This window comes from Wasmannia auropunctata, unplaced genomic scaffold (genome assembly GCF_000956235.1).
Source record: "Wasmannia auropunctata unplaced genomic scaffold, wasmannia.A_1.0 LD336023.1, whole genome shotgun sequence".
NCBI classification, from domain to species: domain Eukaryota; kingdom Metazoa; phylum Arthropoda; class Insecta; order Hymenoptera; family Formicidae; genus Wasmannia; species Wasmannia auropunctata.
In genome coordinates, this window is record NW_012026867.1 from 1,366,127 (window position 1) to 1,387,660 (window position 21,534).

The following is a 21,534-nucleotide window of genomic DNA, read 5'->3' on the forward strand; positions in this document are numbered from 1 at the left end:
TTAGAATAAAATCTGAATAAAAATAGATATTAATTATTTTTCCACAAATTTTCAATAAATGCATATTATTTAATAAATTTATTAAATTAGTAACATTAACATTAATATATATTTTACATCAAATTAGACAAAAATAATTATATTATAATATAATTATTTTTGTCTAATTTGATGTAAAATATATTTTTTATTTTTCGCATTATTCATATATAATTTTCGTATATTTCAAAAAATTACCGTAAACCGAATGTGAAATAACTATCAAAGTTAATTCTTGCTCTTCTTGGGGATTAGGAGGGTATGACAATTGCGACGTTTGAAAACATTTGCTTTATTGTATGTTCCTTTCGTCCGCATATTAGGTACATATCAGCATCTAAAATGCTTCTCTCCTTGTAATCCAATAAAATTCATTCTTACACTAACTTTTATATTTGTATCTCCTACTCCCTCTTTCCGTAATCTTACTCTCATTCGCTCTTCCTCTTTCGCTCATAAATAAATAAATTATCGGCTAATATGTACAAGATCTTAATAATTCTCTTTTCCTTACTTTAATAATCATTTGTCGCTTAATAGACGTATCTTGTAAAGACTCTAGAAATATTGAGCTTGGTCTGGTCAGTATACGTAATATATTCTCCATTAAGTTCTGTTCGCTTCAAATTATATTTATATCTCTCTGTTTATATCTTTCTCTTTTTCTTTCTGTTTCTTCTAAAATTATTTATTCCTTCTCTCGCTTCGTACAACCGACTAATATCTCCGTTCGTTTGTGGTGCAGCTTTTCAGGAATATGATTAAGTGGATAATCGGAGGAGCAGAGACGAATTCTTAAACGCTGCCAACGAAATGGCAAGAAAGAGGCGTGTATTTTTCAAAAATATAATATGGTGTATACGGTTGCATACGGTTGCGCGGCATTCTAGTCCAAGTTTCGATATTTCCCACCCTAAAAAATTTTCCAATTTTCCCGTTTAAGAAACTCCCTGTAGGTCGTATATTTTGCTATTGGTACATAGCTACTCTGAGATATCTTGTACGTTCAATTAGGATGTCTATGTAATAAGAGAAGAGAGTCCTGAATATCTCATGTATTAATATTTCCTCAGGCACACCTGTGAATATTTACAATCCAATGTACGCGTTGAGAGAAATCAAATCATTTGAACTAGTTATATTTTCGATAAGATCACTCGTAACAGCGAAGAAAAAAAAAGCATAAGGAAAAGGTTGAAGAAGGAGACAAGAGAACTTGTATTGCATGAGAGATAATATCGATGAAGAGTAAATTATACTGGGTCGCCGATTCATCGAGCTGGAGATCTATCACAGATAACTGGAAAACAAATTCGATGAAACGGATTAGAAATAAAGAAAAAAGATATCAACAACGCCCTGCGAGATCGTACTACATCATAGTCTCGCTGCAGCTAGTAGTCATACTATCGAAGTCTAACTGTAAGTACGAGCGATGATCGTGTTCGCAAAAAGCTGCACTACCGCCGGTCCCAGCCAGCGGATTGCACCATCCGTCGGAGCGTATCGTGTTCGTGAGGTAACACAGTATTTCTAGAATCTCGTTAATGCGCTAGGAACCCGGGCTGGCGTTATCGCCGCTTCTTCTCCTCGCCTCGAGCTGCTTCGCCAGCAGGGCGACCTCCCAATTGTTGTAGCCGTCTTGCCGCACGATCTTATCGTCGTCATCGTCCTCGTCGTCGTCCTCCTCCTCCTCTTCCTCCTCCTCCTCCTCTTCGTCCTCTTCGTCCTCCTCGTCGCCCTCATCGCTGTCGCCTTTGCGACGGCCGCAGACGTCAAATTCCTCGTCCGATCTGCTGTCGCTGTTCGATTCAACGTCGATCGCCACATCCTTCCGCGACAGCCTCTGCGGCACTATCGAATTCGGCAGCTCCTGCAATTCCAGGGTTTCTCTCTCCGAGTGCTCCTCCCACGATCGCCTGCTGCGCGAGCGCGAGCTCGAGCCGACCGACGAGGACGAGTGCCGGTTGCGGGACCGCGCGGACCCGAGGACGGTGTCCACGGAGCTGTCACGCATGAAGGGATGATCCTCGCGATCGTCGTCGAGGTCCTCCTCCATGGAGGCGTCGTGCTCGGTGCTGTCCCCGCCGGAATCGTCCGCGGCCCGCAATTTCCTTCGCTCCAGCTCCTGGATCCGCGACTGTAGCTGCGATATTATCTCGTCACGCTTGCGGACCTCCAGCTCGAGCGACGTGAACTGTCGCTCGAATTTGCCCTGCATGTCGTCCTGCAACGTCAAAAGCGGCGCGTATGATTAATCGGGACAGCCGTGTGTCACACACGGTAATGGGGAACTCCTGCGAGCGGAGTTGGATAATTGATGGGCTTGACGGACGTACATCTGGCGACGATGAGCACCAAGTTCGGGACTTTGGGAAACACGCTCGGAACGAGTGACGGGTTTAATTTCGCGGAATTACACGAATGATGATCTCTCTTTGCTACACAACGGGAGAAGGGATAATAAGAGATTTAACAATGAAAATTAAAAATAAGTTACTAGCAAGATATATATATATACAATATATATATGTACATATAATATGTATATATATGAGAGCTCGACTGATTCCCGCCGGGCAGACCGATTATTTGCACTGTCAATAAATATCGATATTGAGAGTGTTGTCAAGGCGTCTCCCGGGTCTCTAACGAGAGCGGCCCTTTGACAAAGGCACTCTCGTCGTGATGACAGGGAGCGCGGTACACAAAGCTCGTCCATTGAAAGCGGGGACAAAGGAAACGGCGGCAGTCTCGCGCGCGTTCTCCTCACTCACCAAGCCCGCCTTGATGACCTCACCGACCCCGGAGAGCAATTCGCCCAGGCACTCCTCCTCCCGCGGCCGGGACATCGTTTGCAGGACACCACCGACACTGCTCACAGGACGGAAACTGAATTTATTGGGCGGCGGCAGTGACGGCTGATCCTGGGTGCCGGACGGCGGGTAGTTCAACGGCGGCGGCTGCAGGGGCTGCTCGGACGGCGGGCTCTGCAGCGTGTACTTGTTGAAGGTCACGCTCTTGGACAGCTTCGAGTGCCGCGCGGCGTAACCCTCGATCGTCGGCGCTCTCATCAGCTTCCTCAGCTCGGCGGTCGCGGCCTCGCGATCCGGCGTGCTCGTCGCCGAGGTCTCGGAGCTGCCGGCCCTACTGCTGGCCGACAGTTTCTTCAGGATGCTCTTCAGGTTCCGCCTCTCGAGCGTCTCGTTCTCCGGCGACAGTTGTTCCGGCGCCGACGACGCCGCCGCTTGTCGATCCTGTCACAAAATGAAAATTTTAATCGGAGAAACTTCGTATTAAAAAAATTACATCGTCATTAAATTCCTTCTTCGGCGTTTATTACATTAATGGCTACTATCAAGAAATAAATTATTAACAGCACGTCCGCATTTATTGTTAATGATTATAAATTATTAATTATTGTTGTCATTGTCGATGCATTATTCAACGGAAACGTTTCCTCTACAGTTTGCAACACTTAATTGCATTTATAAACAGGATATTTAATATTCTATTTTAAGCAATATATTAATTTAAGCAAACTGCCTCAAGCGGTATACCCACGGAAGTCGTTAAACTGATAGTTTTCCATCTCTTTCTAAAAAAACTAAATAAATGTTATATATATATATATAATGAAATATTTTTATTATTTTATTTTTTAAGAATACTATCTGTTCAAAGGCAGATTCTGCATAGAATTGTAAATCTGAAAAACTATACCAGATAATCCATCGCTGCTAGCACACGTTTTTCAACATTTTTAATAACGGGAAAATAGGCAAGATCGATAATAACGAGTTTTGTTATACCTTTTTTAAGAGAATATAGAAAGGGTGAAGGAATTATATATCTAATCTAATTTGTAATATCAACATTAATATTTGTAATACTAAAATTTCATATTAATCCTTTTCTTTTAAATTAACTGATATGTAAAAAATGATAAAAATAACTTAAAAAAAATCATAGAATCTACTTACTCGATTATATTTGGCCAGCTTCCTGGCGTACTCGATGGCACAGGCCTCCGAGTGACTCCTTGTGAGATTGCTGTCGAACTCCGGTTCGAAGTTCTCACCGCAATCGAGGGACGAGCTCCTGACCGCCTTCTCCAGCTCGGCCAACTTCTGCCTCTCGTTGAGAATTTTGAGCTTCTTGACGAACGGCAGACCGCAGTACTCCGGCGAGAGGTCGTCGACGGAGGCATACATTTTGGTTTGTTGCAGCTTTTTGGCCGGCGGGCTTTTCTGCGGCGAATTATCCTTGGTGGTCAACGACGCGTTTTTCAACGTGGTCCAGGGCTTCTTGATCGGCTTGACCGCGCGCGTCTCAACCTGCGAGGTCACAGTGGTCATGGCGACGCTTTGACCACCCGAGGACGATTGCTCGTCCGATTGCGTGCTCGGCTCCTCGGGAATGGCGTTTCTAGGCAGGGTGTGCTCCTTGATGGGGGCTATTTCCCTCTCCATTTGAGTGGTGTCCTGCTCGTTCTTCGCCTTCAACAGAAGTATCCTCTGCAAGAACGGCAGGTTCGGATTGGTAGGGTTCAAGGTCTCCGAGATTGGCGGCGCGTGCGGCTCCGTCGCGTGGGTCGTTGTGTCCATCAGATTACGCCGTTCCTCCCTCTCTTCCTTCTCCTTCAACAGCCTGAGCCTGGACAACAGCGGAAGACCGGCGCCCAGCGGCGACACCGGCTGCTCTTGGTTACTGGGCAACGGCAGGTCTTGGCTGTCGTCGATCTTCTGCTGCCGCCTCAGCATTGGCATCTTCGGCGCTAATGGCTGAAGCTCCAGGCTCTCCTCAGGCCGTGTGTTGCGCCTGCTCTTCCGCAGAACGTTCTTCAGACCCTTCACGTCGCTCTTCAGCTTATCGACGATCCTCTTGCCGGTGCTGTTGTCGGACGAATCGTGGCCGGGCGACGTAGGTCGGCGCGATGCCCGCGCTACCCTCTGCGCTTCCATCAGCCGTTTCCGGCCGAGGTTTTGCAGGATCTCCTGCGCCTCCGGGTAGTCCTTCATCGCCGCCAGCACGTCCTCCCGCGAGAGGCTGAACAGCTCGGAGTAACCCACCGAACGAACGTCGGCTGTGCGTCTGAAAGTTTTTCCGAATTTTCGACTTTAATTTAGCTCTCATAAAGCGTGCAAAGTTAAGAATGTACATAAAATTTTGTGATTACGATTTAAATTATTTCTGTGAAAAGATAAACATTTAAAAACATTTGAAGATCACCATGACTGCAAAATATTTTTCTTTAATTTACGATTATAGATACATGAAGAAGCTAGTTCTCTTTCTCTTTTGCCGCTCGTGTAATTGTCTGGCTCAACTCGCGAGATGAGAAGTGGATCCTAACTCCATTATGGATCCCAACTCCGCTTCGATCAGACTCCGGGCGGAGCGAGAATCGGAAGAATTTTACTCACTTATTTAATCCGTCCAGATTGAGTATACCAATCTCGCCGAAAAAGTCCCCGGCCTTCATTGTCGTCAGGACTCTACCAGTTTCGCTGATCACCTCTAGAATACCGTCGGCTATTATGAACATCTCACGGGCGACCTCGCCCTTCCGACATATCGAATCGCCGGGGGTGAAGATGTAGGCCTTCATCTTCAGGACGAGATCGTGAAGAAATTCCGGCTGACATTCCTGCAAGATGGTATCGACGATTCGTCAAAGAGATCCGCGAAATCGTATATTGGAGACTTAACAGAGTTACAAAATTTTTAATTAAATCTTTAGCGCAAGTACAACTTGCCGAGAATCACTTGCGATTAGAAAGAGCTGAATTTACAAAAATCTTACCTCACGTATCTACATCAATGACTCGCATTTGCATAAATGACTTAATAATATGATTTTATCTCTTTGACATCATATTGTTCGTTAATTATTCTCACAATTAATATTATATGTTACAAAACTTCATGTAATTCATAGATTTGATTTTCATTCAAAAAATTGATATTTTTACCATCTCCTTAGTCTTTTCCCAATGTCGTGCAATTTCTTCTGGGTAATAAAAGGGAGCTTTTATTTCCAATAGGGACAGCCGTTCAGATTTTATTACATTAGCGTTACAGTTTGAGAGAAAAAATTCTGCTCGGCATTTCTAACTTCATAATCACCTTACAATTTAAAGCTTCTACACGATCTCTGTAAAAAAAAGACAATTTATGAAGACTTAACGCGTATTAGTCTCGAGCTTTTATCGCATTTTCTACCTCGCGTGAATGTATCCGTATAATTTTTATCTTTGCTCTTATAAGTTTTCTGTTAATCATATAAAAAACTTCTCATTACCTTTTCCAATGAAATTAAATGATAAGTGACTCTTCAGAAAAATATATGTTTATACACTCGTGTTTCTTTATCCGAAACATTATCGTATAACTTATCTAATTTTTGAAATATACAAAATAGAAAAATAAAATTTTTGAAATAAAGAAATTGTTGATTTTAATAAAATAAAGAATTCCTTTAATAAAAAATTAAACTATCGATAGAACTTTAATAATAAAGAATTCGTTTATAAGAAATTAAAAATCTAATCAATACAAGCTAGAAAAAAGAAAGTAAGAATAAAATTTCTAATAATTGTTATTTTAAATTTTGTTATATCAATAATAGATATATTAATATATTAAAATTAGTACAATAAATAATTTGAATCAAAAAACTGTCTAGGTTTAAATTTAATATATTAATTTACGTATAATGCTATGAATGGCATCACATCTTTTCAACTATTTAATAGATAAATTGGATCATCTACCACGCCTATTCCATGTTGTCCGAAACCTATGTCGTGCCATTCGTCTCATTCTTCAAGTCAAGTCGCAGATTTATGGATTTACAGACCTACATACTGTTACACGCATCCATCTCAGTATATTTATATTTCTACTTTAATCCACTGATGTTTCATAAATTTGTAGAATTTCTTTATGGCACACCAATACTCTCACACAACATATTTATATAATTTAAAATATAATAAATCCGAAGAGAAAGAAACGGAGTGATAAAAGCAAGATGGACCGACCTTTGCGAGATTACGCGAGGCGGGACCTTTAGTCACATTTTGCTCTTTTGCGACCCTTGACGGTCGCGAGGTGCGACAGTCGTAATTCTTCATGAGATACGATTCCTTTCCCGACCACCTCGTCGGTTCTCGGAGACCTCCGCTAATAGAGTCGATCCGGCTCGATCTACCACCGCGATATTTCATTCAATCGACAGCGCACACCATCGGTCGGTGACGCGTTTTACACATCCCTCGCGCCGCCCGCTTTGATTTGTGACGAGAACACGATCGGAGATCTGCGAGGCTGTTATCCTCGATCATCGAAGCCGTCTGACTTTATTCAGCCGATCTACAATGGGCTTCGTTAAAATGCAGTCAGAGCGGGCGCGTATATTGGCGCAAGCACAACGATCACGTGGAAAAAAATACAGGGTGTCTGAATTGGCGGCGCAGATTGGCGTATTCTTCGGCCAGTTTAAAGTCCTTTTTCCGATTTTTCCTGACGAGAATATTTACAATTTTCGTGTTACAAACGATCCGACGTGAAAGAATTCTTTTGAGTCAGTCTGAGTCGGGCGAAAAATAAGTAAAATGTATTTCATCGCTAAAGTTTTACTCTTTAATAAAAATTTCATTTGTATTAGGTAGAGTTAAATGTTTAACGACATTTTCTGTGGACACAAATGTAACACAAAATCTTAGAAGTTTAATTTGAGATCAAAATATTTAATGTCGAAGATTAAGAATTTATAGGGAGAAATGTACGCGCGTGCGAGATCAATTTTCCATTAAAAATGATTGCGAATTTTGTAATATCAATTTAATCTATTTAATAAATAAATACATAAAAGGGATTTTGTAAGACCTTGCAATATTTACTTTTTGATGGTATTAATTCAATATCTTCGATCAAATTTTTTTCCATAGCTTTCAACAATAATCTTTCGACAAAGAGAGTATTTAATTTAAAATTATTAAAATCATTCTTCTGTCGAACTTTTGTGAAATTCATTAGGAAATTATGCACGTACAAGTACTGAAACATTATATATTCCTCAGCGTAATATTTGATGGCCATCGCCAGGAAAGCCGAGGTTGCATGTCACAACGGGTTGGTTATCATAACTTTAATAACTCGACCGTTACGTGCGCTGTGAGTGAGCGAAGTCACTCTTGCGCGAAAAGCATTTTCAGTAAGTTGTGTATGCAGTCACGGTCTTGTGAAAATGCGCCCGCTATTTCGTGTGCTTCCCTCGCTTGAAAGAAAAAAATATATTTCTGTGTATATCACGTACGATCTATCTGTATTACTGCACATTACTCATATACATATTATTGCACACCGTTGCGTAAAAATGTACTTTTTCGCCTGGATAGCTTTCACTGCAGGCATCAAGTGTCACAGCCAGTAAGACACGGAAAAATCGGTTAATTTTTTTTTTGTTGAGGCACAAATGAAAATCGTGAAAAGAGCATGAAAGCATTCAGCTTTTTACATTTACGATCGAGGTAATTAATTCGCAGCCGTTTTTGACGCGCCTTGTAGGCTTGGGGCGCAATCGGCAAATGAATCAATGAACGGTGATTACGGGGCTGGTCCAGAGACGTTCTCGTTGAAACGGGCCGAGGGCGGCCGCAATTAAAAGTGGCACACAGACTCGCCAATTACAGACGATCGTAATAGCATCTCGCGAAAATCTCCCTCTCTCTCTCTCTCTCTCTCTCTCTCTCTCGCCTTTTTCGTCTCTATTCGCTGGTCGCGCCGTCGATACACCCTTATAATTCCCTTCTCGAATCGAGGAGATCGGGAAAGGGACGAGCGAAATAAAAGGGATCACCGCGGGTGGATCACGCGAACCGAATCACTTGGCCGCTTTAAGCTTGCGATTCGAGATTCCTCCGATCTAAATTCGCCGCACTTGAACTTCATTATCTCCGCGGTGCGATGTATATCGTAACTCGCGATCCCAACTGGAATAAATATGCCACCGCGTGCAGTTTAGCGTCGGAGGGCGGAGATTGAAATACTCAAAGACATAAATGAAAAAGTCAGAAAAAAGGAATACGAGAGCTCCTGTTTAACGAGGACATATTATCAACTTTAAGTGATTATATCACCTTTTCTACTCGCGTTTCTGTATATATTATTACACAACGATACTGCGAACGCTCGAATGGAACGTTTGGTAACTGATCTGGCGCATTGGGGTTTTATTTTTCCATGGATTGCCAGCGATATTTTTAGTACCACGTCCTCGTGCGCGCGCGCGTGTGTGCGTGTGTGTGTTACATCATTTGTTTCTAAAAAAATATATCGCATGTGCGTAATCTAATCGGTAGAGAAAGCTGGAGTAGATTTCGTCCAGTTCCAAACTCGGAATTTCAGCTTTTTCAATCTAGATTCGGTGGCACCGAACGAACTTCATTATCTCTGCCCCATGCGGGCTTTTTCAAACGCACACATTCAATTCGAAGGTAATTCTAACGGTGGTGATTTCGGCCTGTATGCGGGCAACTATTTCAATCCTGACCAATCGATTTAATATCTAAATTTTTTACTCGGGGGGAAGGAAGCGATATTCAATTAATACAATTGACGTCAAACATTGATCCGAGCTTTTATATCTGACTTTTCAATAGTTTACTTTCATCTCATTTTTTTTGGGAAATCAGTTAAAAAATTATCTACGGGAAGTCAAATTGGGGTTCATTGGGATATCATATCGTGTTGTGTATAATTCCACATCCCTGATTCACATTTTGAATTCAATTAATCGGCCTTTCTCTTGAAGTCTCTCGTAAGACGCGGTACCTTTTTTTCCACTTTGCTTTTTTGCTGCGCATTATTTTTTCATTCTTCTTTTAGTTCTTATAGATTAGGAGCTAAATGGTCCATAGCACACTTTATCAAACTTATCGCGAACTTGGCACACATATAACCGTAAATTAGAAAATTGCTTAAGGAGCGTTTGAGGAAAATGACAAATGGTTTCATTTACCGTCAGACGAATCGATATTTTCGTATGCCGCGAAATGGCATAGTTCGAGAAGCCAATCAATTGGCTTTGGTCTCTTCTCCCTCAATTGTTACGCCAACTCAATGTAATAAACCTTACTTGCTGCCTACATTAATACATAAATATTGCATCCATTAAAATTTTTAATTTAACCTTACATTCTTTTTAATAAACAACTTCTATATATACCTCTATATACATATATAGTACCTTAACGTTTGATAGAATCTATCCCATCTATGATTCTACAAATCCGAATCGAATTTTTCAATTTCGCTTTTCGAACATATCCCTTTTTTGAGCTGCGACTCTTTTTTTTTCCAAGGTGCGATACTATATTGTATGCGTATTGTCTACAGAAAGTTATGAAAAAGATCTGCTCCGATAAAACCCTTTAAGCGTGCTATTGTCAAGCAAGGTTGGCTGCTCTAAATGAATAAAAGGATCGAACGAGAAACTAGATTGAAGGACCGGATGCAACTGGAAATGAAATTTTTGTCTCCGTGTCCCGGCAGGGGACCAACTGAATTTTCGATTAAAGCGACTTTCGATCGCCTTTCGTCGCCGTTTTCTCGCGTCTCTGCCTCATCTATTTCGCGTCGCGCGCTCTCACGGTTCTGCGCGTTCTCCCGAAAACATCCCCGAGGATACTCGGTTGACCCGAAAATCGCAGCCGTAATTTAGATCCCGACCGTGGAAGACGCGCGATAAGTAGCTTCCCGGTTTACCTTAGACATCGGGGAAATAAAATAAATTTTGCCGCTAGAAACGAAATCCTGAAAATCGGATAAAACCGCAGCGTCTGTTTCACGTCGCAATTTTAGAAATCTCAACGAAATCGCGAATAGCAACGTTCGTATAACTAGGGAAATAAGAGTGCTGGAAATGTATATATCACGATAGATTTTCGAACTGTCTCGAAAAGACTTCGCACTTTTGAATATCCACTTGCCTCTAGGTAAGAAAAATAAAGCGTATTATTTAAGTAAAATATTGTTTATGTAATAAAGTTTATGTTCCGGTACTATCGCAAGACATTTGAAAAGAATTTGCTCGGAATGCGACACAGTCGCGCGTAACTCTATCTTAGCGTCATTTATTTCTGCCTTTCTCCCGTTTCCACTCTTTTTTTTCTCTCATCGGTTTTCCTGCCGTTCGAAGAAAAGGAGAAAAGGAAAGGAAAGGAAAACAGAAAGGCGAGCGAACCGGGGGCGTCTCTAAGGTAATGGAAATTCTTCGGACGCACGGGGATGACGGTCGAGGCTCCTCTTTCACCAACTCCGATTTCTATCTGCTTACGTTTCTCTCGTGAACAATATCCGCTGCGGTTATCGAATGCGGTAGTTCTGAGGTATAAGCGGCCAGAGAGGATGTGTACTTTGACAGCCACGTAACACGTGCGGACAACAAACAAAAAATGAGAGTAAAAGTATATAAAATTTATATAAATGCGAATCTAGTGTGGCAAATGCGTTAACTTGCGAGAAAATTGTCCAAGTACACGTACGGAGTTTTATTATCTATTAAATTGAAAGAACGGGTTATTGTTAATTTTATTTTTTCAGCTATTATAAACATTATTACAAAGCTCCAAATTTAGGAAATAAATCGAACTAAATCAAATTTAGGTATTAAATGTTGATGATGTGAGACAAATGCAGTTTTTTTTTTTTACTCTGTTAATTAGTGCTGCAGTGTTTTTAGGAGAAGAGCAAAGACTGTAAATGGCGACAACTTTTAATTGACGTTATGCTTTTGGAGGACCTGTGCATTACGCAATTTACTCAAGCGCAAAATTGTCTACCGTAGTTACGGCATTGCGCTCTGGCTGCGGCTTGCGAAATTCAATTTGTCGACGTATCGCTTTAATACGTTACCTGGCCGGTGGTTGACACAACGTGGGCGACACAACATTGTGTTAGCCATCGGTCGTCGACATGGTGGTTAGCGTGTTAACACTTTGGCGAACATTATATGACGTTTCCAGTGTACGGTAACAAGTGTTATAATATATACGCGCTCACAATCCGAATGATTACAATTGACACGTGCGATCGGGTCCTTATCACGAGGAACAGCGTGTAAAAAGAAGTTTACTTCCCATTTACTCTCATTGGCTCGTCGATCACTAATGGGATTGAAGGATTTAGCACAAAAATAGTTCCCTTTCCTCAAACTCGACAAAATGAATCTTGAAGCGCGCGCGCGCGCGAGGAGTTTGAGAAAATTAAATTTAGATTCAGTTCTTTCCGCGAACTTGTAAGAAAGTGGGTTAACTGCGCGATTATGATCTCCGATGGCACCTGAATCCCGCCACCACGCGAACGCGTGCATCCTCCGCGAATGTTGAAATTTATAACATGGGATTTTCGCCGCGTCGCGCATATAAAAGATATATTATATCTGTCGGCCGTCGACTCGCCACGTGTATGTGCGAAGGAGTTGAGGTCGGATTTGTTGCACCGTAATTTATACATTTCACGCGTCCCTTGTTACTGTCCGACTTTCCGCGTCGCGAGATAACTTCATGTTTCGCGAGGTGAAATCGGACGAGGACGGACAGTGTTTCACACATTTGGTTGTTTTTAATCTGATTCGGTAGCAGACGTATACGTATTGCAGTAACAATAGGTTTCACGACTCGGCTGGTTGTTTAAATTCTCGCCTTCATGTATTTTCCTGAGACACGAGATCCAGGATATTTCAAATGACTTCCGGTTCACAGGTGGTTTGGCATCGGTGGAGCTTTTGGTACTTTTCTTTTTTGGCAATTAACGAGTGTCCGGATAACTCGTTAACTTTTTTCACGTTCCGATGCGAATTAATGAAATTTCATGGGGATGAATTAGTATCGATCCGCTGCTTTGACAGCCGTCCGAAACGCGCCAACCTCATTATCCCGGCTCGCTTGTTATCTTAAGGACAAGTACTATATCCTGACAACCTCTGTCTCGGAAGAAGGTTGAACGAGTTTATTTTCGCTCGACTCTATTTGTAAAGAGCCACGAAGCCATCCTGTTTCATAATCCAATTTTCGCGCAAGATGCGACAGAAAACCTAACGCAATTTCCGGATAAAGCAGTATAAACATGATACATTGGAGCATAAAATTCATCTTATCGAGAAAAAAAATCAATTTTGAAGCCGAGAAATCTCATTACGAAAATTATCCTGGTTTTACGAACATTACGAATAAAAAAAATGCGGTCGATAAAAAGAGAGAAAGACTTTAATTAAGGTATATTTAAGCTCGCATCGTCCAGATATGCTTAATCTTCGCGTTGAGACTCGCAATGATCTCCTCGTTAGAGGCACAGAATCAAATTTAATCACGTCTGCAGCGACTGCAGCGGCGTGCAGATGCTCGCGTTTCGCGCAAGTAACGTTACAACATATCGAGCAGAGACCCACGTTCATCTATTACTTACACCAGAAAATACGTTGGCAAATTTGTCTGAGTCTAAACACGTATAAATTGCGCGAGGTGATGCAATGTACCATCGCAGTAAATCATTTGCCATTGCAATATTAATCATTGCGCGCACAAAATAAATAAAGCATTTTATTTCACGTTTATTTTTATTGCGGTTTCAATGGTCAGCGAGAAAGCCAAATGTACATGAATTCTCGATCAGCTTAATTTTCTCTTAAATCCGCGATAGAATGTGGATTTTACTGATAACTAGACGATTCCAATTGTGAACTATAATTCTCGCGAGTGTCTAAATGACATTTTGATAAAATTACAAATGTGTACAGAATAAAATTATGAATGAATGAAGTTGAACAAGAATGAAACAAAATTGTGAATGTGAAAAGTATGTGCGTACGTTCTCATTCATCATTTTTTGCACGTGCAAGACTGAAATTATCAAATATTCCGGGTATGATCATTGGATGAATAATGGTTGCGCTACGAGTTTACCGTTGCAAATTTCGCAAGAGTTGAGGCAAGATACGCGAAGTTTCGGTATTGTTTCTCCACGGGCGAATCTATCATGAAGGGATACGAATGCTGACGGATGCGCGCGTTCGACAACTTTAATTACGTCTCTCTCGTTTGGTTGTATATTCTGGGAAGCGAGAGGAAGAGAGAAAAAGAGAGAGAGAGAGAGATTCGACGAAGTTGCGTTGTCCTAATTAACTATATATTCAACCGAAACGTATTTTCGCGGAATTTTCACGCGGTGGAGTGCAGTTGAATCTCTCGAGTGGGAGATACGCGTTTCGACGAATTCAACGATTACGATTTACTGCAATTTTTCTCGATTTCTTCCTCGCCGAGAGCCCTCGAGAAGCCTCGCAAGCTCGCAACAGCACTCCACTTTATATCAGTTTATCACGTACGCTCCATTTACCTTCCTGGGACTTAACTTTTTAAATCTACCTTCTGTATCGCGCTCTTTTTTTCTCATTCCTCCTCCGTGCGGGTTCCATGAAAAAATATATTCCTTCTCCCCCCCCCTCCCCCCCCTCCCGACCTGCCCGGTGCAGAGTCGTTTTAAAACGACGCGTCAGAAACGCGACTTTTTTGCAAACAAATTTACACTTAAGTCAAAACAAAAAAAAATTTCACATTTTTAACTCCGACTCCGTCGTTTATTTTTAGCGTGCGGGGCGATGCACAAGGAGAAATTCTGCGCGGCGTGAAAACTGCGAGGGGATCAAGAGAAATCCAGAGCGGCGGAGATTCCGAGTCGTATCTCCTCTCCGTAATGATTCTCTCAGTGTTGCTCTCTCTCCTCTCTCTCTCCTCTCTCTCTCTCTCTCTCTCTCTCTCTCGCATAGAACTTTCCAAATACTTCCTCGCGCGCAGTTCTCCGCACCTGTATTCTTTCTTCTTTTTGTTTTTTATCAAATGAGCTTCTGGCCACAGCAGAGAAAAAGTGTTTACGTTTACAGAAGAAGGTACGCCGAGGCTCACCGATTTACCGGCAAAAGCCGCCGCTCGTTGCAATAGCGGAACTTAAGTAGTTACGCGAGTAAATCTTCTTTACATTAAAGTTCCCGAATCACCCTGAAGTTACCGCGATCGGCTGGTAAGCAACGTACAAACTGATCGTTTAAGGAAACACTCCTACCATCAACCCCTGAGTGGCTGCGCCGCGGAGAAGCAACAACTTGACCCAATCTTCACGATCACCCTCGATCATACCCTTGGCGGTAGCCTTTCGCGTCGCGTCAGAAGAGAAATTATTTTGGCCAAATTCTTCTATCGAGTCTCGAGTTTGTGGAAGGAATTAAAGCATGCACTCTCGAGAAAGAGGCGAGAAATAATACGCATAAATGGAAAAGGGGAGAGACGCCTCTCAAATTGAGTTGTGTCATAAACGTGGCCGCGTCACGTCTTTAAAATCTCACTCGTGTGCTCTCTTAAAAGTTTTCCTCTGGACGTAGGGTACACAAACCAATGTTTTCGCTCAAATATTTGCCCGGCTTTAACGTCGTTCCCTTAACAGAGATTCATATATATATCCCCGGGTCCGCTGAAATCTTCCGCGGGATCGTGTTTCTCATGAAAAACCGCGCGGTGTATTTTACCACCGCAAAATTGCACTTACTTATTAACACATTGCGTCGCATAACACAACAAGACTGAAAAGGAAAGATTTTCATTTTGTTTTGTATCGAGATAAACGCTACGAGAGACATGAGTTAAGATGTCAGAGGAATTTTTCCACTATATGAGAAGTTAAAATATTTTAACTGTAAAATTCGTATTTCTTTTTAATAGTTTTATATATCAAGAACATTTGCTTCGTCGCTCCGTTTATATAACATCGTCACGAATTACACGAAACACTTATTGCAGTATGTTTACTGAATTAAGTTATTTGTGCGATGTTATTCACGAAAGCAACGTGGGAAACGTAAAATGCATTATCCCAGATGTCGTTTTGACTAATCACGTCATCCTATGAATAATACGAATTTACTTTTAAGCTGACAAAGTAATTAGAGTTGCTAACGAGATGAAGTTGTGTATTGGAGATATCGGTGCAAATATGCTGACGCGTGCGCGCGCGCGCGTGTGTGTGTGTGTGTGTGTGTGCTACAAAAATAGAATATCTGTTTTAAAATAAGAATACCTAATGTCTCATTTAAATATGAAATATAAATGGTAAAAACACGTGCATTATTTTTACGCGATAATTCTATTTTAATTCCAATTTTTTATTCCGGAACTTTTTGCGTTCATCGCAACACTTGCAAATTATCGTGTTTATAAAAACTGCCTTAGATGAGTCTATTCCATAATTCGTAAGACTTGTTCTTTTTTTTCTCTTTGTTTCACAATGTCATATTAAAACTATTCTCGATTTATTGAACTTACAACTCGTTTTTTTTGCTCTATTTTCAAGCGCAAAAATACAGCGAATTCGATAGTCGTTCATTGAAAAATGGCAGCTAACGGGGCGTGTAATTCGCATTTTTTTGGAGCAGCAAGATTCCGAAGGTTCGCGTGTCCATGACTCGGGACACATAAGAATCGATCTCCCTTCAAATAAAATAGAGCACACCCCTTTTCGCGAACCGTTTGTACCTTTTTCCCATCCCATTCATTTCTCCATTTACCGCCGACGACAAAACTTTGAACATGATCGAGAAAATATTTTTCGTCCTCGCCGATCGTACTTCTATGCACTGATTGAGCCAATTTTACTCTCATTTTTTGCGATATCGGTGCACACCTTTCTCCGTTTTATTTCTTTCCCTTCTTTCCTCCGGCTTTTTGTTCTACCCTTAGACGACGAGAAAAATCTCCGGTCGATGTAAATTTCTCGTGAAAGGAAGGAAAAGCGTCGATAGAAATCCAATCATTAGGTAAAACAAGTTTCGTAACTAAATAACAAAGGTAGGGAACTAAAAGCACTCATTTCAAATTAAAAGTATGAAACAAAAGCGTACCTTGAAAATAAGCTTCGCATGAATAATCTCTCGTTTTTGCAATATCAAGCACTGCCTCGCAATTCGTTCAAAAGAACTTTATTTTCTCTTGCGCGAACGTTATCGCTTTCGCTGCGAATATCAATAATCCAGCTACGCGCGTTTGATAGAATTTTAATGCACAATTCATATCTTTGGTCTTTCGTAATTTTTGTTTTGTCACGACTCGTATAACACGTCGTATTTGTAGAAGTAAGCGTCCTAAATTCAGGCATAAGCGAATACTCCGATATGTTTGTTCCGCGATATCTGATATTCGTCCGAAGTGTTCGCCTCGACAAACAACCACGAAAAACAGTCCGTTCCGTTTTCCTCGGAGCCAACTGACGTCTGTTGTGGACGAGCGCGGGAATCCTCGCTTACATATCACCGCCTGTTTCGTTGAATTTATTCATCATCAGGTTGCGGGGGCGGAAAGATAGGGGGAGGGAGAAGGGGGGACGGGGGAAGAGCAGCTCGCGCGTGCGTGAGCGCGGGGGTGGCTCACCTGGAAAATGGTGACCTTCTTCAGCACGGAGAGGTTCACGTGCAACGCCAGCTCGGTCTTGAGCTTGTCCGGGAGTAGACCGAGGGCGGTGTTGATGTCACCACCGCCCTGTATCCTGCCGCGCGACCAGCTGTAGTCGTACCACCTGAGCACCCGCCGTTTCATACCGCCCGGCACCTTGTGGTGCCTCATGTATGTCTTGGCGCCGTCCAGGAGCCTCTCGAACTCGAGACGGTTCGCGTTCCTGTTCGTGATGACATTGCCAACCTGGCCGACGATGGTCGCGAATATGAAGACGCCGATCAAGTAGCTGACTATCGTGAAGACGTACCTGCGAATCAGGAAGGGAGAAAGAGAGCCGATCAGTCCGAGGGGATGTGATCAGTGTCCTCCGTTTATGGACGAGCGGCCCCCGCCGGAGCCTTCCTCCTCTTTCTCTCTTTTTTATTTTCTCCCTTCTTTCTTACTTGCCTTCCTCGCGTTCGTTCCTCTCTCCCTCTCTCTCTCTTTCTCTCTCTCGAATCATGTCCTTTCATTCTCTCCCTCGTGCAACCCCTGTCTCTTTCCATGTCGTACATCATCTCTATCACACACACACACACACACACACACACACTGATGCAGATACACGTACACACGCCCATGTATACACAGACACACGAACAACCGCAAACAAGCCGCTCTCGTACTCCTGCGTTTGATCTCTTTGCCGATTCGTAAAACGGAAAGAGCGACGATGAAACTTTGCATTCGGCCGCAGAGCCATTCGTTGGTATTCTGACCGAACGTGATTGCTGAATCGATGAATAGTCGAGTGTCATTACGAATCGTTAAAATTCCCTGATTCCCAAGCTGGAGACTTAACGAACTCGGAAACTTAGAATTCGCTCCTGGCACAACTTGTCAATGGCTAACCGAACGTTCACACATTCTAAACAACGCATATCTAATTCAACAATTTTTCAAAAATTTCGCAATCGATATAGATTCCGGCATTTTAAAGCTATGGATCTTTAAAAATTTACAATGTACTTTACAATCAGCTTTCAAAGGCTTTAAGAAAAATATTCGCTGGTGTATAAATTTTACATTTTTTTTAATGGATTTTGCGTAGCCAAGTTTTATCCGATTGGATTCTACATGGCCTAGTTCCATCGATAATTCACAATTGAAAGTAATAGACTTTTAGCAAGCCCACAGCTTACGAGAAAAAGAAGGACGACGGAGAATCATATTCTTCAAATAATCTCAAATTTCATTTAGTTGAGAATTTATGAGATTTACAAGTGAGCTGTGTAGTTAAAACAACGTTCCGTGATTTCGGGACACTCCGCGAATTCTCTCTAATGGCCCACCGATTCGACCCTTCTGACCGACATACTCGCACAACCGACAGTTTAGCTCTTTGCCCTGTTCGTCTACATTTCACGATTCACCGTTTCCTCTAAAGATACTCTTTCCGCTTTTCGTGTATCGACACACAACTGGTACTGACACATGCACACGTACACACATACTCAGATATACGAAAAGCATATACACACGCGCACACATTAGCACCCTTTTTCCGTTTTTCATCAACGGCCTCAAATCGACTCGATTTTCTAAGGAAAGCACCCTTTCTTCGTTTTGTCCCTTCCGGCACGGAATTCTCGCGCTTCCGCCGGCCTCGAACTTTCCCCCCTTTCAGTGTTTCTCCCATACGTTCATCCGCCTGTGATGGCCTTTCCCCGCCCCTCGACCCATCAGCGCCAAGGATGGGCGATGTTCTGTATCGATTAATCAGTACTCGATGAATTTTCTTTTTATTCAAACCTCGATTATTTCTTCAATATCTTATAAGACGGAAATAATTGGTATTAATTATATACCCATTTACACAATGGTCGATTACGTAAATATTTTTTCAGATTGATTAAATGAAAATCAATAGCAATTAGCTCATTTACGAAAAACATATAGAAAATCAAATTAAGATTCGTACTGATTTGATTAAATATTTTGTCGTGTGATTGGTTATCGATTTTCCATCTTAACATCGCTCATTCCTGGATCGCTTCACATTTTTTCGCTTTGAATTAATTTCTACTCCCATCATTTCGAACATCACGATTTAACTCCTTTTTCATCGTTCAATACGTTGAAATGCACGCGCACGAATGTTCATTTGATCTTTCCGCCTTGCTAATCAAACTGCCGCGTATTTTTTCATGCATTTGTGCTCTCGCACACTGTTTTTTTTCTCGCAAAGTCGCGTTCGCACCACGAGTCGTGTATTTTTTTGCTCGTTTTTCGCTGTTCACGTTCGGTGATTTTCATTTTATCATCTTCGAATTTTTAAATAAATCGCAAATGATGAATAGGATCAGCGCGAATTTTAAAATCTTAATTGAGTATTATTGAACGTTTTTCTTTCAATAAAACACTTGAATTATACTAACGCGTATAATTGAAAAAAGTTTCAATTAAATCTTGTAATAAAATAATATAAATTTTGTGTGCGTGCATATAAAAGATTAAATTTATTCAAAAACTTTGTAGAGAGATGAATTTCTGCGTTCGTTAAATGGATTGAAAATCGCAGTTTATCTGTCATGCGACGCTCTTTCTCTTAACAGAAATAAATTGCTCATTTCTTAAGAGTTTGCAACTGAAGAAAATTGTTTATTCCTTGAAACTTCGTAACTAGGGAGATTCGTATCTACTGTGTAATCAATTCCGTTATCTCGGCGTAAGTACGAGTACTCTTCGTCTTCTAGAAGTCGCCAGCAACGACCGACTAACAAATATCGTTCTAGGTACGTGACGCATAGATGTTGTCAGGATAATTCAATTGTTTACTGAAAAATTATTTATCGTTGACTCGATGTTTTCTTAATGCAAAAATCCACTTTAAAGTAACAAAATCCTTTGAGTGGCAGGAAGCGTAATTAATTCAGAGTACTCCTCTCCTCCGATCTCCCTCGTCTATTTTAATCTTAAACGTGACATCTAGTTCCGTCGTTCAGTTAAACTTAAAGACTTGGAATAGCGCGAGTAAACAAGCGTGTGAATCAAGCAGACACACGCCATAATCTGCGACAATTTACAGAAGCGCGGTTAGCTCGACGAAACTATCGAAGATCGAAAGCGGAAGGCTTGACCTCTCCCCTCCCCCTCCCCCTCCCCCCGCCATTCCTTTAAGGAAAACCCCCGAGGGCTGCGGGTCCGCTGTCGAATCGTCGTGTGAATGCAGTTTGTGATTCGCTCGATGTAACTCGAGGTAAAGCGAGATCAAATTTGATCCCAGCTAAAATGAAATTCCCGATCGATCGTTCTCTCGTTGTCCTAGAGAGTCCTGCAGACAAATTGATCTTTCTGCAGGTGCAGAATACTCGTCTGGTCATTAAACGATCTCGCGGCCGGGCTACGAGCCGAGGATGCAAGCAGTCGGAAAACATGTGTGGAATCAGCGGCACTTAAGCCGAAAAGTTCGCCGAACGTCACGCGACGATTCGTTTCTCGCGTGCGTGAAAATGATCGTCGTTTGTTTCATCACGAGTGATTTCCATCGATTTATTCCCTCAGTTTACGCGCGCGTTAGTAAATTTTTTATATTATATTTTATGTACAAGACAAGTCAATTAGTGAAACAAAGATAAAAGAATATTTGTCATAGCGACGCATATTTTTAGTTTAGAAAATATCTTAGCTCTGGGTACATGTACGACGTCTCGTGTTAGACCGCGTTTCTGTTAAAGCGACAAAGGGGCGCGTGTATTGTACCGAGCACCGCACAAACTTGTTTTGCCGGCGGCACAAGTTTCGCGGAAGACCCTCGCAATTTCTCGGCCGCTTGGGTTAGCGTGCCAACGGCTTATGAGCTTTATCGTTCATCGCCATTCTAATTGGCGAGACCCGCTGTCAACTTTAAAACCAGAGAGTGAGTGAGAAAGAGAGACAGAGAATGAAAGAGAGAAAGAGAGAGAGATGTCTATTCCGACGAGATCTGCAAAGTCCCTTTTAGCGTTTCACG

General features: G+C 41.8%; 1 protein-coding gene across 1 annotated transcript in view; it reads right to left on the reverse strand.

The window, feature by feature from the left end:
• Positions 1–315: 315 nt before the first annotated feature.
• Positions 316–21,534, reverse strand: part of LOC105452995 — a 125,341-nt gene continuing 104,122 nt past the window's right edge. The window contains exons 6-12 of the mRNA XM_011694630.1: positions 17,520–17,850; positions 5,466–5,689; positions 4,621–5,133; positions 4,023–4,554; positions 2,817–3,296; positions 1,804–2,266; positions 316–1,752 (exon numbers count right to left, since the gene is read on the reverse strand). Of these exons, the coding sequence (XP_011692932.1) occupies positions 1,592–1,752; positions 1,804–2,266; positions 2,817–3,296; positions 4,023–4,554; positions 4,621–5,133; positions 5,466–5,689; positions 17,520–17,850 (2,704 nt within the window). The 3' untranslated portion in view covers positions 316–1,591. The remainder of the gene's footprint in view (positions 1,753–1,803; positions 2,267–2,816; positions 3,297–4,022; positions 4,555–4,620; positions 5,134–5,465; positions 5,690–17,519; positions 17,851–21,534) is intronic.